This window comes from Ursus maritimus, unplaced genomic scaffold, assembly GCF_017311325.1.
Source record: "Ursus maritimus isolate PB19 unplaced genomic scaffold, ASM1731132v1 scaffold_3, whole genome shotgun sequence".
Lineage (NCBI taxonomy): Eukaryota > Metazoa > Chordata > Mammalia > Carnivora > Ursidae > Ursus > Ursus maritimus.
This window is the reverse complement of record NW_024425563.1, coordinates 91,919,738-91,937,431: the sequence shown is the minus strand read 5'-3', so window position 1 is coordinate 91,937,431 and position 17,694 is coordinate 91,919,738. Positions and strand designations below refer to the sequence as shown.

The 17,694-nt window shown below is 46.1% G+C and overlaps 1 protein-coding gene across 1 annotated transcript; it reads left to right on the top strand.

Moving 5' to 3' along the window:
• The first annotated feature begins 3,365 nt into the window (after positions 1-3,365).
• Positions 3,366-15,303, top strand: INHBA (inhibin subunit beta A). Its single transcript, XM_008703501.2, has 2 exons — positions 3,366-4,091; positions 13,436-15,303. Exons 1-2 carry the CDS (start codon positions 3,704-3,706, stop codon positions 14,320-14,322), a joined length of 1,275 nt encoding a protein of 424 aa, XP_008701723.1. The 5' UTR covers positions 3,366-3,703; the 3' UTR covers positions 14,323-15,303.
• Positions 15,304-17,694: the final 2,391 nt, after the last annotated feature.

Genomic DNA, 17,694 nt, shown 5'->3' with positions numbered 1-17,694 from the left:
CTATATTTTGCTTGTGGGCACAGTGAAAAGTTTATTTTATGCATGTTAAATCCTGCATACAAAACAACATATCTGGTCATATGGCTTTCATTAGCTCCCAATTTTGCACATTTTATTCAACTTGTCATGAGTACCCGGCTTATGCTTCAGCTATTCCTTCAAACAACCCTTCCCCACTATGCTCCTCTGAAGATTCCTTCCAACTGTGTTCTTTCTCAGCCTTCCTAGCATTCTCTCCCCCAGCAAAAGCTCTAACCAACGTAACCCCTATTCCAAAGAATGTTCGTTTCTTTTCATTAGTCTCGTGTTCTATTTGTAACAATTTAGAAATCATAGGACTTAAGGTTCTGATAAAGAAGAATGATGTGTGAGCTTGCTTGCTTTCTCTGCTCGTTGGATGGTGATTCTACAGACTTGGGAAGGGTATTTATAAAGTTCACTAGCAGAGGGTGACTAGTTTCAAAGTCCTTGGTGATACATGATTTCTGAAGCAGACATTCAATTTCAAGATGTAAAATAATAGTGTAAGTTATCACCCTATAGGTATAGATATTTTTCCTACTTCTTCCTCAGTGAAGGGTCTTATTTGAAAAAGTAAAATCAGAATCCCTATAAAGAGCACTGCAAATTTTCTTCCCTGTAAGAAACAATAAAATACTTTGTAAATAGAGGCAACTTCATGAAATAACAGATGTTTTATGTAAAGACATAAAACTGAACCTGAGTATAATGAGAAGTGTGTGCTCGGGCAGTAAAAGTTGGAAGCTGGACACTCAGTGAGCCATAGCTGTTCAATGCCAGTGTTTTTCTAAAAGGTAGTCTAGTCGGTCAGAGGTTTAACTGGCTCAGTGATCTCCAAGTAGTGTCCCAGCAGCCAAGAAAGGCTTTCCATTAGATAATGAATTATGAAATCTGTCTCACACTGGAAAAACCAGTCATCTGCTGATGTCATGCTGATTCTAACCAATCCCAAACAAAGCCCCAGCCCTCCTCTGTTTGAGTGGTACCAATGTGTGAGTGTGCAAAGTAGTACAGTATAAAACTTCAGAGTGCCAATACCATGAAGAGGAACTCATCAGACAGCTCTTACCTCATGATACCAGAGTCTGCTGGTGAAAGAGAGAGGACCGGAAAGGTAATGCTTTTTAATTCTTACTTAGGAGGTCTTGACACATTCAGAGTCAGAAAGGTTGGGAGGAATTTACCGATTGCATTTCCCTGCATATTGTTGATTTGTACCTTTTGATAGGGTTGCAGGCAGGTTAATACAGCTTTTAATAGTGGAGCATGCGGATAGATGGTGTGTGTCTACAGCCCACTCAGCACTTACATACAAGTACATATGCCACCGAGAAAGCTGTTTTTAAGAGTTACATTCACCAGCAGTAAACTCAGGGAACACACACACACTCACAGACAGGGGGGATCCAAATATTGATAAGCTGCCTGTATCTACATGCTGCTATTAGGACACTCCGAATTGTTTGGAGTCATTAGACTTTGAGTTTTATTTCAGACTCTCTTGTAAAATTTAATTGGACTACAAAATGCTTTGGGTACTGTATATGTGAAGCCCAAAACGGTAGATTATGTTAAGTTTTGTATGTCAGAGATGTTTTATTAACCGGTTATAATGCAGATGCCCCCTCCCCATTCTCTTTCACTGTCCCCTGCTAAAAAAAAAAATTAGACTCTTTGGGGAATGTCGACCAAGTCTTAAGACGAAGCGCAGAGTCATTGATGTTCCTGGAGGAGAAATCTCAAACTGTGATAGATGGCTTGGAACAGAGAAAGTCTTGCAAGTAATTGTTTTGGAAAAGGGGGACAGTGTGTCCGGTTCAGAAAAGCATTGTTATCTATGCAAACTGTAATTTTACCTTCATGGCACAATTTATCTGCCCTCCCCCTCTTGCCCTCACGTTCTAGGCTTGTAGTAATGATATTTATTAACTTTTTCTACCCAGAGCGCATTGCTTAACTGTAATACTCTGAACACACTAGGTGTCAGATATAAGCTGACTGTATCTACAGAAACTGAGGGCTTATGTGTGGGAAAGAAACCGAGAGAGAAGGAAAGCTTTAACAGATGGACCTCTTAAAGATACTTCTGCATGATAAAAGCAATAAGACAGAAAAATGAAAAAAAAAAGGGTGGGGGGGAGAATAAAAAAAACTCAGAGGCATTGTTTAAAAATTCACATTTTTCTTTTTCTGTGAACATTGAAATCCATGATGATTTCATCTGTGCTGTTCCTTTGAGGGAAAAAGGAGCCCTCAGGGGGGCCAGTCCAAGAGCACGTTGGTCCAGGACAGGGTAGGGGGCAGACTGAAAAACTCTCACAGGGCAGAGGAAATAATTGGCCAATACATTTGAGAGATTCTTTTTCCCTGGGACCGGTTATCCAAGTCCTAGGTGCACACTGTTTGTAGGAAATAATGTGGGAAAGGCCAAATGAACTTTGCGTTTTATCTGTGAAGTTGGGGCAGGAGGTCTGAAATGTGTGAGCGTGTGTGTGTGTGTGTGTGCGCGCGCGCGCACACACACACACGTCTGCAGGGCAGAAGGGGGCGGTGGCTAGGAAGAGGACAGAGAGTTTCAGGTGACAGGAGCAGGTAGAATATTGCCTGTGCGTTTGCAGTTGGGAAAAGGAGAGTGTCTGAGATGACCCCAGACAGAAGTCCTACTCCACTCCGCTCAGATTCCCTGCCAGAGCCCGCGACCCTGAACATTTAAATATGAATGAATGGTGAGCCGGCGAGCTCCGGGGGTCACCTAGAGCTGCGGCCAAGTGGGGTGCAGGGCCCTGGGGGCAGAACCGTTTCAACCTAGTCATCCCAGGAGATTGGGACAGTGCCTTCCAGTGGGGTTTTCTTTCCCCTCCAAAAGAGGAAGAAGGTGAAGCAAGGGGACTGGGCAGAGAAAGCAAAAAAAAAAAAAGGGGGGGGGGGAAGTAGAACAAAATTAGGAGGATTTCTTTCCGAAGGGAAAGTAGAACTCCGGAGAATGGTGATATCTGAAGAGAGGTGTGTGTGAGGGAACAGTGAGCAGAAGGAAAGCAGCCTGTCAGAACACGGGCTGTCCCTCCCCTCCCTAACCACAGCCTCTACTCACAGACAAACTCCCTCCCTCGCCCATTCACGCACTCACTTAGGACCAATCGTTCTCTCTCTCCTCTCTCTCTCTCTCTCCCTCTCTCTCTCTCTCTCTCCCTCTCCCTCCCTCTCCCTCTCCCTCTCTCTCCCTCTCCCTGTCTCTCTCTCCCTGTCTCTCCCTCCCTCTCTCCCTCCCTCCCTCTCTCTCCCTCTCCCCCTTCTCTCCTCTCTCTCCCTTTCTCCCTGTCTCTCTCCCTCCCATCCTCTCTCTGTCTCTGTCTGTCTCCCCCCCCACCCTGTCTCTCCCTCCCTCCCTCCCTCCCTCCCTCTCTCCCTCCCTCCTTCTCTCTCACTCGGAGACAGTCAGAACTCTCCTCCCTGACAGCCACAAACCTACAGCACTGACTGCATTCAGAGAGGGGACCTGCAACAAAACTTCACAGCAAACTTTTTGTTCTTGTTCCAGAGAATTTGCTGAAGAGGAGAAGGAAAAAAAAAAAAAAGAAAGAAAGAAAGGAAAAAAAAAAAAAAACCCTGTGCGTGAGGGGGGAGGAAAAGCAGGGCCTTTAAAAAAAAAAAAAAGGCAATCACAACAACTTTTGCAGCCAGGATGCCCTTGCTTTGGCTGCGAGGATTTTTGTTGGCGAGTTGCTGGATTATAGTGAGGAGTTCCCCCACCCCGGGATCCGAGGGGCACGGCGCAGCCCCCGACTGCCCGTCCTGCGCGCTGGCCGCCCTCCCAAAGGATGTACCCAACTCTGAGCCGGAGATGGTGGAGGCCGTCAAGAAGCACATTTTAAACATGCTGCACTTGAAGAAGAGACCCGAAGTCATCCAGCCGGTGCCCAAGGCGGCGCTTCTGAACGCCATCCGAAAGCTTCATGTGGGCAAAGTGGGGGAGAACGGGTACGTAGAGATAGAGGATGACATCGGCAGGAGGGCAGAAATGAATGAACTCATGGAGCAGACCTCGGAGATCATCACGTTCGCAGAATCAGGTTGGTGCGGGCATTTGGGGGTGGGGGCGGCGTGGCTCCTGACAGTCCGGGGAGGAACTTGTGCCTCCGGCCGCAGAGCGCCGGGGGCAGGTCAGCCGGTATTGGGCGCCGGGAGCGGCGGCTGCCGGAGGGGAGGCGGGGAGGGGGGAGAGCACTTCACGGCAATGGAATTCTAGGCTGAGCCCCGGCTGGAGATGGCTCGCTCCCGCTGGCGGGACTCAGCCGGTCACCCCGGAGGGAGCTCCAGGGGCCACTCTGGAGCTGGAAGCCGGTCTGCGAGAGGCTCCCTCGCCCTGCCTCTGCCGGCAGATCTGAGCAGCCCCGAGGAAAGCCCGGGCCGTTTTGTGGGGTGCTGGGGGAGCCCGCGAGGCTTCCGGACCCCATCCAAAGTTTTTTATGGGGGGGGCGCCGCGGAGTGTGGGGTCGGGGGTGGAACGGCACAGATGAAGTCATTGTCTTAAAACAAACCTTCCCTTTAAAAGTCCAGTCAGGGGCCACACCAGAGAAGCAGGGCATACTTGTTAGTGACAGTCCTTTTTACCTTCAGAAACTCTGTCTTATAAGAGCACAGGCATCACATTCTAGGCAGCAAAGAGGGACTCTGGGGGACAGTTGACATTGAACCAGCAGTCACTTTGGGAACACTGACTTTTGCTCTCTGAACAAAGAAAGAAAGAAAGAAAGAAAGAAAGAAAGAAAGAAAGAAAGAAAGAAAGAAAGAAAAGAAAAGAAAAGAAAAGAAAAGAAAAAAAGAGTTTTGTTCTCTGCAAAGTTACTAAAGCTCTCTGCCAAGGAATGCAACCTTGACAAAGTGCTCGGAGATACTGCACTGAACTCTCACTCAATCCTTAAGAGGAAGAACTTGAATAGATTCTAATCATTGGCCCAGGACCACACTAACCTGTTGCTGAATAGAAAAATACCTGTCAGAAGTGTGGCCATCGACCTGGAGCCAGGTTATTTGTACAGTTATGGGACACAGACCCTTCGCATGCTGCAAGCCCGTGCACGCCCAGGCACACAGATGTGTTAATACCGTGTTACTTTCACGGTAATGCCAGCCTAAAGAATTGTATCCCTTGCCAAATCCATTTGAAAGGAATGCCATTGTTTTGTTTGGTAGAGCATATGGCCAGTAAAGTACGTGCAGGGACTCCCAGCATTTCTGTTTAAAAGTTTGCCGCAGCAGTATAAACAATTAAGGCAACGCTCAGAATTTCCAATCCTGAAAACCTGTTGACTCAGATGTTCTGTTTTCAAGAAAACCATGCCAGACCTGGGCATCCTTTTTGGGGGAGCAGATAGCCTGCTGGCTTCCCGGCTTCCCTGGTGAGAGAAGTCCTGATGTCCTACAAGCTTCCCCGGCAGGATAGTGTCTCTCTCTCACCAGAAGCTTCTTTTCAAAGAAGGTCGTTCTTTCTCTAAGCTCTTTCTTGATGCCATCCCCAAAGGACATGATCATTATGACTTTATCTTTTGAAGCTTATTGAGGAAACAAAGTCAGGTTGGTGTTTTCACCTTGCCACTCACCTTTCCTGATGGCTAGGTGGGAAAGAAAGTGCTCACTGACATTGAGTCCAGTGGAGGGGGGTGGATTCCAGTGGTCTAGAGGTCTGTCTGCTCCCTGTGCTGATACAAAGGGACCCTGTATATGTTTTTATAGACCAATAACCACCCATGATGGCTTTAATTGTAGGTCCTACTCAATTGGCATTACGCGCATCAGATGACTAAGTGTACCTATGTCTGTGACCACTTTTCCTGCACACCTGATGCCACCAACAGCCTCTCTTCCTGACCTAGCTGACTGGTCTAGAAAATCATGCTCTTGGCATTGAGAGGTTTTGCAGTGAAAGAATTTGACCTTTTACATTCTTTCTTACTTATGGCCTTCATCTCAGTGGCTGTCTTTTTCTCATTTATATGAAATCTTTTCTTCTCTTTTCCTCTTCTGCTCGGTGTTTAGTTTAAAAGAAATTGAGTTACTTTTTTAAAAGGTGGTTCATTTGACTCACACATTGACTCCAGTTTAAGGTTTGTAATGGAAAAGTCCTCCTGGTTGAGTTTACAACTTGACTTTGGGTGAGCTGCTGGGGTCACAGAAAAGGTTTATGACACACTTACTTATTTTTCTCGTCTGAGAAGTTTCACACATCAACTTCAAGTTGATTTACTATGATTTCGCGGAATTAACGATTGCTATCTGGACAATCTCCTCTCCAACTGGAGAACCAGATGAGTATTTGGTTGCTGATTTTGCCAACCAGGAAAGAGCTTTATCATCTGAATATACAAAAATGTCTTGTTGCTTTTGGAATAATTCAACCTTCATAATATTCCAACTATGTCAAATGTAAGAGTTTGGAGAACAGCAGAAGGTGTTCATTTTTCTTTCCTTCATAAACTATTTTGTACAGCATGGAATCCAGTGAGTCAGTGTCACCAAGGCCCGTGCCACACACGCACACCCATAGATGCATCTTTCAAACTTCAGATTCCCCAGCTGGGGGGATTCATGTTTAATTTTTGCCTTCACCCTTGTTGATGGTTAAACAAAGCCATGATGTGGTCCGGCAGTTGAGGGACTGCAAAAAGCTCAGGTGCCTAGAACCCTTGGAACTGAATTTGTCCCATCTTGGACTCAGGTGAGAGATGCCCCATCTTTGTAAAGCTGATATGAGTTGTCATTAACTAAGTGGTGAGGAATGGCACTCGGGCCCTCTGAAATTTATTCCAACAAATAAAAGTTATTTTTTTTAACGCATGTCACCCAAGATTGCTCACCAAGATTACTGCATTCTTGGGACAACTGGCACAGAATGCTCTGTGTTTACCTTAAGACCTTACAGGAAAAGAAGGGATGGGTAGGGTCAAGTCAGCTCTCTGGGTAATTGTTATTGAAGCTGAAATCAGTGGCCTTTTTGAGGGCCATATTTTATTTTACCTTCTTGTGATCCGTGACAATATCTGGTCAGTGTACAATCACAGCGTATCAGGGAGTCTCCATATGCTGCCAGATTGATATGCTGATTATGGTAATCAACTTAGCCATTGATAGAACTTGTTGAAGAACCCTGAGGGTTCAGAAAGACAAATGAAGCACCAGGAAATGGGAAATGCTCACTAAGCCCAGGTGTTGTTGAAAGTAACACATAAATCTCCCCCTCTTGGAGGATTCCAGTTACAGAAGAGTTGAATTAGAAATACACACTTTCCAAACAGGGGTCTAAGAAGGCTTGCTTGGATGACTATTTCTCCCCCCAGCCCAAGAAAGCCATGTCAAGGTGGAGGTGACCCCCACTGATTCCATGCCAGCCCAAGGAACTTTCCTGCGAATGACCCCTCACTGAAGGGTGCTTTCAGGGGTTACACACTTTCTTCTCTGAATAATGCGAAATGGTCGGCCACAAGAGGGCGCATTCCAAAGACTTTTGCTCCTTAGCAGTTAATCTAGGGAAAGGCATTTTCAGCTCCTGGAAGCCCCATTCTGTAGCGCCCAAATCTTGGTGTTTATCGGTGGCCCCCTGCTTCCTCTCATCCTCCAGAAAAAGTTAGGGTTTTATAGGATGGGAGAAACATGACTACCTGTGACACAGTAAATGAGACAGAGGAAAAGAAGTGGGGATTCTAGTGATACATGTGAACATTCCGGAGCTCTATGGAAGACAGAGGAATGATAAATTTCAGAAGCAAACAAAGCAGAGCGTGGAGAAATGTGACCATGAATCATCAGCAGCACTGATCTGCTAAGATCCCTAAGACGGCTGGCTGCCTGGCTTTTACCAAAACGCCTTCCATCTCCCCTCATTTTGTTGCCTGGTTTGCCTGTCTTATCAACACTTTTCACCAGCGACAAATGACAAGTGACTTCCAACAGGGAGGAAAGGGCTGTTTGCTGAATGCCTTGTGAGAAATTGGGTACAGCTTCAGAGGACACGTTTGTCTCCGAGCTGAGCGTGGAGCCAAATGGGGGAGAAGAGACAAGAAGCAAGATGCCTAGTGGTTAGGGCCTGTGATGTAGGTGGGTCGGAGTTGGGGTGGGGGAGCCCTCAGAGGGCAGAGTCAGCTCTCACATTTGGAGAACAGGGAGTCATACCTTCCCAGGCACTTTCAGTGAAAACACGTATTTGTCTTGGCCCCTCTTCTGCTAAAATATACTCGAGCGTGAGCTGTAGATCAGAATTCCTCATACTCCACCGGTTCCTAGATCCAAAATCAAAAGTGCAAAAGTTCTCAGGAACTTTGGAAGAAGTCTCTGAAATTTCTATGGGTTGAATCTTGAGAAATTTTTCTACTTCTTTTCGGAACCTAACTCCTTTCTCTCTCTTCTCTCTCTCTCTGTCGATTTCATCACCATTGAAATGAAAGACACCCGAATGTGGCCGAGCACTTACAACTCAATAGCAGATCCTAAGAAAAAGGATGAAGGCTAACAAAATTAATCCAGATAATTTATGACTGTAGTTCTGCTACAGGCAAAACCCCGGGCTGCAGGTTAAGGGAGGCATAACCTCTAAGACCTCACTTGCTGCCTTCTGCAGAAAGCCCTGGAAACAGTCCAAATGCAAAGTCAGTGCTTCAGAGAACACACACGTGTACCTGGTCCTATGCTCCTACCAGTGACCGCACCGTATTTAGGCACAGTGAAATCTGGGTGCAGAATGGAAAGTTAAAGTAACAGCCGCATTTTACAACAAGGCTTTTCCCCCATGGCGAGTTAAAATCCTCTATCAACAACAAGATTTTCCACATTCACATCAGAGACGCAATGATTACCCATATGTACAAGGGCAGCGCACTTTAGGCAGAACCCTGTTGAGGAAAACAAAACGGAACACAAACGAAACATTGCGTGTGTGTGTGTGTGTGTGTGTGTGTGTGTGTGTGTGTGTGTGTATGTTGCTTATTTCATTGGAAATGTTCATACGCCCACAGATCTGAGGTGCAGGGCTTGAGGAAGAGCAGCATTTTGAGTCCCGGTGGTGTGGGGGATGGGAACAACAAGGGGCTTGGTTGCTTAACCCTTGGCAGGCCTGCTTTCGTGATTGAGTTATTAAAAACATTGGAAAAATTCTGAGAGCAAAGGAAAAAGGGGCTTTTGGGTATTCTTCCTGCTAGCTTCCTGGCTTCCCTCTGTCCAAGCCCCCCTGCCCAGCAACCTTTCAAAGGTCTTTCCTGTAAGGTGCCATTTTGATTCCTCCTACTCATTTTTATGTACCTTTCTCCCTCCCCTTGGTCTGCGTCCACCGGGCTCACAGAGGTTTAAGTGATGAAATATTATCACCCACATGGGTTTGCGTGGGACTTTTCTTAGTGAATTACTCAGGCAGAGCAGGCTGTGATACAAGCCTTGCTCACGAGCCTTGGGAAGGAAAAAATAGCACAGAGGATGAAAAGAATATTATCAGAGTAGGTAATGAAAGGTTAGCAAAGCCAACAGCTATATCCAGGTAGATAGGTAATAATGCAGGAACCCAGTGCGCACCTGTATAAACTAACACTGTGCCTGCTCACAAAGCATTGTGGGAAGGCTTCCATTTCAGGATTCCATGCAGGAGATAGTTAAGTCGGACCTGAAACTGATTAGTAATTGATCCTAAACACCTCAGCCTCAGGCAACCTCCTTCCATTTTTCAAATTGTTATGCATAGAGATTTGAAGCCTGGAGCATCCTCAAAGCATCACCGCAGTATAGCAATCTCGCTTAGGTAAAATACAGATAAAGGGAATAGAATCAAGTGACTAGCTCTATTTTTCATACCTAAGAAATTTGAGGGTTGTAATATCTTTCTGAAACCTACAGCCCTGATAAATAGTAATCGTCTCAGCTTCTAGCTGTCTCATTCTCTACCCCCCCTTCTGCAATGAAAGCTAAATGTAAAAGAAAAAAGAATATTGCACTGCTTAATAAGCCAAATACAATAGAACTTGTAAAATGTACCTGCATATAGGGTAGACATTAGGAAGACTTGCATCTCTCTCTTCCCCCTGTTCTCCTGAGCATTATGGCAACAGCATTTTCATGAAATTGGATCTGTTTTATTTTTTTTCCCTGATAAAATATCATGCAATATACAAATAGCAGTTCCAGAAATGGACACCAGGAGAAGGAGGCGACAGGCATGTCAATTAGTAGGGGGAAAATCCAAATGTCAGAAATATGGGGGAGAGATACAGCACGCAGGCAATGGATGCGAACACAGGGAACAGCGTCTTTCAAGCTCAGATAATTAAACCGATGCCTAAATCTGCTCCGTGCCTCCCCACAATACGCAGGCGATGCCATACAGTTAATTATCAGCCAGGACCAGGTTGAAAGTCATTTTATGATGCCTCTCTGATCCTAATATAACAGCACCTGACAGATTGAGCCCCCTCTAATGAGTACTCTCTTTGTACGATCCTCTCTCAGGAACACTAAATCATTTGCTTCCAAGTACAGCTGCCTGTGAAGAAGGGGTGGGGCTATATCATGCCTTAGAAACCTGCTCTTGTGGAATGAGGGGCTGTCCTGGAGGCTGGTGCTAGAAGCAGGGGACCTCAGCCACCCCTGGCCCTACAAAAGCAATTTGCATGTGCTCTTGCTCCTCCTATCAAGTCGGCCAGTTAGCCCACCCTGGCCCCCGCCCCCACCCCCGGCATCTGTAGACGTCTCTGGACTCTCTTCATGGGAAGTCTGACGGGGGCTGGTCTGCACTGCCATCGGGACCCTCTCTTTACCCGAGGACCCGAGGACCATCTACCTTCACCCCGGCCCCTCCTGTCAAAGCCTGGGTAGAAGCAGAGGGGAGCCTGTGGGAACGAGTTACCTGAAACCCAGAGAGCTTTCCCATCCTGAGGATGAGTCAGATTCTCCAGTTTCACACTCATTCCTAGAAAAACGAAACACAACCTTGTGCCCTCTGGCTTCTCTAATTTAGCAGCTACTATCTCTCTGTCTTTACATCGGCACCCTGCACAGTTTAAGGTTTCAGAAGCTGGCCTGTGTAGAGGCAGAAGGGAGAACAGCAGGTAGCTTGTTGCTCTCCTCTGCGGGGCAGGGTGGGAGGTACCTGCCCGCCTGATGGAGCCTGCACACTCCTGGGGGGGGGGCTGTCTGAGGTTTGGGTAACTTCCGGAAGGACCCTACCACTTCAAATCTTCTGCTGAGTGTCTTTTTAAATTTAAATCATTGAGCTCTCCTTCCTGGAATCTTCTCTTTCACTTTCCTAAAAAAAAAAAAAAAAAAAAAAAAAAAAAAAAAAACAGCAACAAAAAACCCACCAGTGTTTAGCAAAGGGGAATACTGCATTCACGTTTTGAAAAGAAATCATGCTCCCTAAAAAAAGACAGTCTCCCCTTCTGCTAACTGCTCTCCACTCGGGTGATCTAATCGTAAATGTAGCTTTATCATTCATTTTAACTCCTGCTGGAGACCCAGGGCTGGAGGAAAAGGAGCCCCCCCCTGCCCCCCCAACACCGGGACCACCACCACCACCATCGAGGCCAGCGTGCTAGCAACTTAATACCAAGATGCCAGAGAATCTTTTGTATACATATGTAGCCTTTCCTGGCCCTGGCCTCTGTGAATTCACCACTGTCAGAATCACAGTGTGCAGCGTGTTAAATTAAGAACAGAATCTACAGCGCGCAACGCACAGAAAAGCCTGCCTTATGCTGCAGAGAACTTGAAATGGTGCCGAAAATTTATAGTACCGTAAACATCTCAGGGCTGAGAGTGATAAGTATGGCTGGATTTCCGCTAGCTACAGAAACCCAGGCAGGGAGACCCTCCTAGGGAGTTGCGAGTTCTAAGATGACCTTCTCTAACATTGTTCTCAGATTCGTGTAGGGGATGCACGTACAGCGGAGGGTTGTAAGCAGGTACCCGCCGGGGGCGGTCAGGCAGAGAGGGCGTGTTTCATAGACCACCGAGTGGGGAAAGTGCAACTGAGGGAAGACGTTTCCTCAGTCAGAGAATTCTAGTCTGGACACCTGCTCCTTACAGGAGCTGCACGTATCCACATAGAGGTACTTAATGGAAAGAGAAGGGAACCCTTTAAGTGAGGCAACAGCTGAATGGTCTCTGCATCCAGCTGCCTCGCCAGTGTGGGGATTTCCTTTCTGTTAGTAGCAGTTGCTGTAATTGGGGCTCATTAAGCTGCATTCAGAGGGGAAGGAGGCAAAAACGGGGGACGTAGCAGTGGGAGGTGGATCTCTTCATCTAACACGACTGCATGGTAAAGACGCGATTGCCTTGTTCCTGCTGGGCCATGACGGCGATTGAGATAGCTAGGATCTCAGACCAGGGGCATCCTAAATCAGACTGGCGGGGGGGCGTCAGCGGGGGTCAGGAACTGAACACTTATCAAGGGCAGCCACTGAGGGTGATGTGTTGAGAGCAGGAGTATTCTAGGCAGGGGTCACTGCCTGGAGGTGAGAGAGTGTTTGGGACGCACCTGACCTAGAACAAATACTGTGGGGCTGCACCCCAGAGGACGGGGCACTGGGAGAGAGCTGGAGTTGAAGGCAAAGCAGTCGAGGAAGAGCCCAGAATCCTGAGTAGTTTCTGTTTTATGCCTGCTTCATGGAGCAATGATTGGAGAGGGGTCTTGGCTCCATGCCAGAGAGCCAAATTCAAGAAAGGGCTGCTGCAACGACCCAGGAAAGGAATGATGGAGGGGTGGGGCAGGTCGTGGCCAGGGAGGAGGAGGCTAGCTCGGTGGGCACTGGCCCCACTTACTTCCTTGGGGGTGTCTGTGTATTTCTGTGGGAATAGCTTGCTAGAGCTCACAGTGGGTTTTCATCCGTGTTAGGCCAAGCCTGTGGTATAGTGGGTCCAATGTCATTACGCCATTCCCATTTTATAGAAGATGCAACTGAGATTAAACAGTGAACAGATGCACACCACCCCCCTCCCCAGGCTCCCGGACACTGACTGAGATCTAGGCTCTCTTCTTTTTAGAGCCAGGAGTTGACAGACTTTCTCTGGAAAGGGCTGGAGAGCAAATGTTTTAAGCTTTGTGGTCCAGTCTGTGTTGCGGCTCTTCAACTCCATGATCTAATGCAAAAGCAACCATAGACAACCTATAAAGAAAGGAGCATAGCTGTGGTCCCCATAAAACTTCATTTATGGGCACTGAAGTGTAAATTTCACATAATTTTCACATGTCACAAAATACTCTTTTTCTTCAACCATTTAAAAATGTCAACACTGTTCTGCCGGCCTGGGGGCCTTCACTCGCTGACCCCTGCTGGAGATGGCCTGTGGCAGAGGCACCCTGCTTGCCTGAAATGAGTGAGTGCTGACCCCCTGGCTTGACTAACGAGTGTCCCTGCTCTCTTGTGCTGTGTTTCGTCTGCAGGCACAGCCAGGAAAACGCTGCACTTTGAGATTTCCAAAGAAGGCAGTGACCTGTCGGTGGTGGAGCGGGCCGAGGTCTGGCTCTTCCTCAAAGTCCCCAAGGCCAACAGGACCAGGACCAAAGTCACCATCCGGCTCTTGCAGAAGCAGCCCCAGGGCAGCGTGGACGCAGGGGAGGAGGCCGAGGAGATGGGCTCCACCGAGGAGAGGAACGAAGTGTTGATATCGGAAAAGGTGGTGGATGCGCGGAAAAGCACCTGGCACATCTTCCCCGTCTCCAGCAGCATCCAGCGGTTGCTGGACCAAGGCCGGAGCTCCCTGGACGTTCGGATTGCCTGTGAGCAGTGCCACGAGACGGGCGCCAGCCTGGTGCTCCTGGGCAAGAAGAAGAAGAAGGGCGAGGAGGGGGACGCGAAGAAGAAGGACGGAGGAGACGGAGGGGCAGGGGGAGACGAGGACAAGGAGCAGTCCCACAGACCTTTCCTCATGCTGCAGGCCCGCCAGTCCGAAGATCACCCTCATCGACGGCGGAGGCGGGGCTTGGAGTGCGACGGCAAGGTCAACATCTGCTGTAAGAAACAGTTCTTTGTTAGTTTCAAGGACATTGGCTGGAATGACTGGATCATCGCTCCCTCCGGCTATCACGCCAACTACTGCGAGGGCGAGTGTCCGAGCCACATAGCAGGCACGTCGGGCTCCTCGCTCTCCTTTCACTCGACCGTCATCAACCACTACCGCATGAGGGGGCACAGCCCCTTCGCCAACCTCAAGTCGTGCTGTGTGCCCACCAAGCTGAGACCCATGTCCATGCTGTACTATGATGATGGGCAAAACATCATCAAAAAGGACATTCAGAACATGATAGTGGAGGAGTGTGGGTGCTCATAGAGTGCCCGGCCCAGGGGGGACGGGAGCCAGAGTTGTCCAGAGAAGACAGTGGCAACATGAAGAAATGTTTAAGGTTTCTGAGTTAAACAAGCAGAAAAAAAAAAAAAAAGAAATTAAAAAAAAATAAACTAAAAAGAAAACCTGAAACAGATGAAGGAAGATGTGGAAAAATTCCTTAGCCAGGGCTCAGAGATGAAGCAGTGAACAAGGTGGGAATTGGGAGGGAGAGGGAGAACAGCGCCCCCTTCATTTCTTCTGATATCAAGGTGATGACATCAGTTGCTTACACGGGAATATTGTCCCCTCCTTTTCAGTCCCCTTTCAGTGTGAGCCTCTAAGTCGACTTGTCTAGTCTGCAATAACGTGGGCTGGCACATACCCAAATAGCATCTAGAAAGCCATGAGTTTGAAAGAGCCAGTTACAGGCGCTTTCCCACCCAGTTACCCAGGTTGTAAGGTATGTCTGTGTGACCCTCTCTCTGTGTATATCAGCCCGTGCACACACGCACACAGACACACACACACACATACATCCACACACACAGGCATTTCCACATGACATGTGCATACACGTACTGGTAAGGGAACAAGAGTGTGCAGGTGGTCACACTGCTTTTTCTGCACCAGTTTTGCACCAGAGCAAAACAAAACAAAAACCAACATTAAAAAAAAAAAAAAAAAGCAAGCAAACAAACAAAAATTTGAGAACAAGAATGGGAAGAGAGCAAAATCAAGGAACAAAGAATACCAAGTTACATTTCGTTAAGGTGCTTATGATCTTAGTACTATGCAACCTAATAGGTTTGAAACTGTTTACCTGAGAGAGAACAAAATGAGAGACTTTTTTGTATTGGAAGTAACCTGATTAATTTTTATTTTCTTCAAGGAGAGATACTTGAAAGGAATATGTTTGTCCATCTGTTGGATCCAAACATTTCTATATTTTGTAAATGTTGTTTTTTTTTTATCGTTTACTATTTGCACTACGATGGTGTTTGACCTGTCTAATCCTTATTTAACAAGTATTTTCTTTGGGTGGGGGTGGGGGGGGTTAAGAGCTGCACTTAATGTGAGCTATAAAAGAACTGCTACAGCACACAAAATAGCTATTTTTATTATTATAATTATAATTATTATTATTATTTTGTACCTTAAAAAATAGACACATACACCAAAGACATTTGTGTGAGCCTTTAAACAGTCTGTCTGTGGTTGGTATCATTCACCATCAGTGAGTCAGGGGTTGGGATTCAAGGCGGAGTAGGGTGGATTGTGTTCAGGCTGAAAAGACCTGAGAAGTTTGGTTTTTGACTCCTTTGACATCCATGAAACGGAACATTCCATACTGGATGTACAGTAGTTGTACACTGTCGGCTATCATGGAACACTACATGCTTGTGTGTGGATATGCACGTGGTTTGCATACGCACACCTGTGTGTATAGATACATGGATCGCACCAGGCCCACGCACATTTGAAGCACGTCAGGCTGTCATTTTGTAATGTTCTTAAAGCAATGAATGTTTGTGTGCAAAACACAGTATTTTTAAGAAGGATAGGCTATAGTTTTTGCTTTTCCTCGGAACTAGGTGGGCGCATTTCAAAAAATGTGGATGGGAAGAAGCCTGGAAACTCCAGGGACTATTGAGCAAGACCCTCTTTCATTGTGCAGGGACCCAGCTCCCTCCTCTTTCTTGGCCCCCACCTCCATCCCACCAAGTATTCCCTGCAGGGAAAACGGGAAACCCATGTTCTTCAAGGTTCTAGGCTGATTTTTTGTGTGTGCGATTTATATTTATTATCTCTTGGAATCAATCTTAAATCAGAAAGCTTTTTCAGAGAGAAAAAAATTCATCTTTAGGCCAGAATAAGAGTGGGGTACTTTTTTTGGGGGGGGGGTTATTAAGGCCTAATTGTGAGTAATATGACTTGCTGGGCTAAATAATGTTGTTGTCACTAATTAAAGAATAAATAACTTGGGGGGAAGGTCTTAAGAGATTGGTAATAAGAAAGAGAACTACAGGGTGTTATCAGTGGTAAAAATCCCAATATTTTAATTTACAGCCCAAACTCTTGATATATAGGTTTGTATGTATTGACTCAGATGCAAAAAAGAAAAAAAAAACACTTTGTTTTATAAATATCAAAGTACATGCTTAAAGCTAAATTTCTACTAATTTATTCCACAGTATTTAGCTTGCCTAGAATAGCTAATAAGTTATTCATTTATATGCTTTTAAAAATACAGAGCCTTATTTTTACCGACTTGTTTGAAGTTTGCAAAAATTGAAAAAAACGCTAATAATTTGGAAAAATTGCATTCATTAGTATTTTGTAAAATACTGAAGCTTTCAGCCCTATGTCAATTCATAGATTTTTTTTTAATTAATTGTAGGAAAATAAAATAGTGAGAAACCAAACATTACTGAAGGTGGTTTAGCTCTTCTTGAGATATTAGTACCAAATTGGTGTACTATGACACTAGGCTGTACGTAGGCAAATTCTATTAATGTTGTTACCGGGTAGATATACTTACCACATCTTGAGGTCCACCCTTTCTTATGCAGAACTATAACATGTACTCCATGGGAGTGGACTCTACATGTAAGAGGGAGAGCGTGCAACGTTGGTACTTGCTTCCTCACTCTTAACCATTGACCAGGAAATCATTCAGGTGGGGAAGGTGAGCATGGTGAGGGAAGTTTCGAGAAGAGCGGGATGGCGATGTTCAACTTTACAGATTTGCATGAAAAACGTAGAGGGCCTTTTGGACTGCTTCTTATTCGGTAGTGGCAATAATAATGGAACCCTTGAAAATAGTGTGGGGAACCAAGTCCTAGTTCACAGTGCACTAGCAGAGATGGCCAGGGCAGTGGGAAAAGCAGGGTGCTCCAAAGACAGCTGATACCTGTTTGTGGCTCCCATTCAACTTGTGTGTGCGCCATCTTGTTTAAGCCCTTTAAAAGAGTGCTCGACACAGTGGGGGTAAGATGGAGTTTGATTAGTGGCTATTGTAATTGGAAGCAGAGCAAAATGAAATTCCATATGACAATATCTGAATGAGATGTGTTAATTGAAATTAAATGATTGGGTTGTCAAATCCAAACTTTGACATTATTTCATTAATGTTATATGGCCTTGAAATAGAATTATAAATTGCTGCTATCTTTAATAATCTTGGAAGATATGCAGGCTTGTAAACAACCACACTTCTCATGTAGCAGCACGAGGCCGAAAGAAAAAGCTTTTAAATTCTACCATATTGGGTTCCTCACAGTAGGTTTTCCTTAAAACAGGGTGGCTCCATCTGATTTTAGCATCTCTCTACTCTTTCTCTAGGGCTACTCTCTAGGCTCTTAAAAATCTACTCAT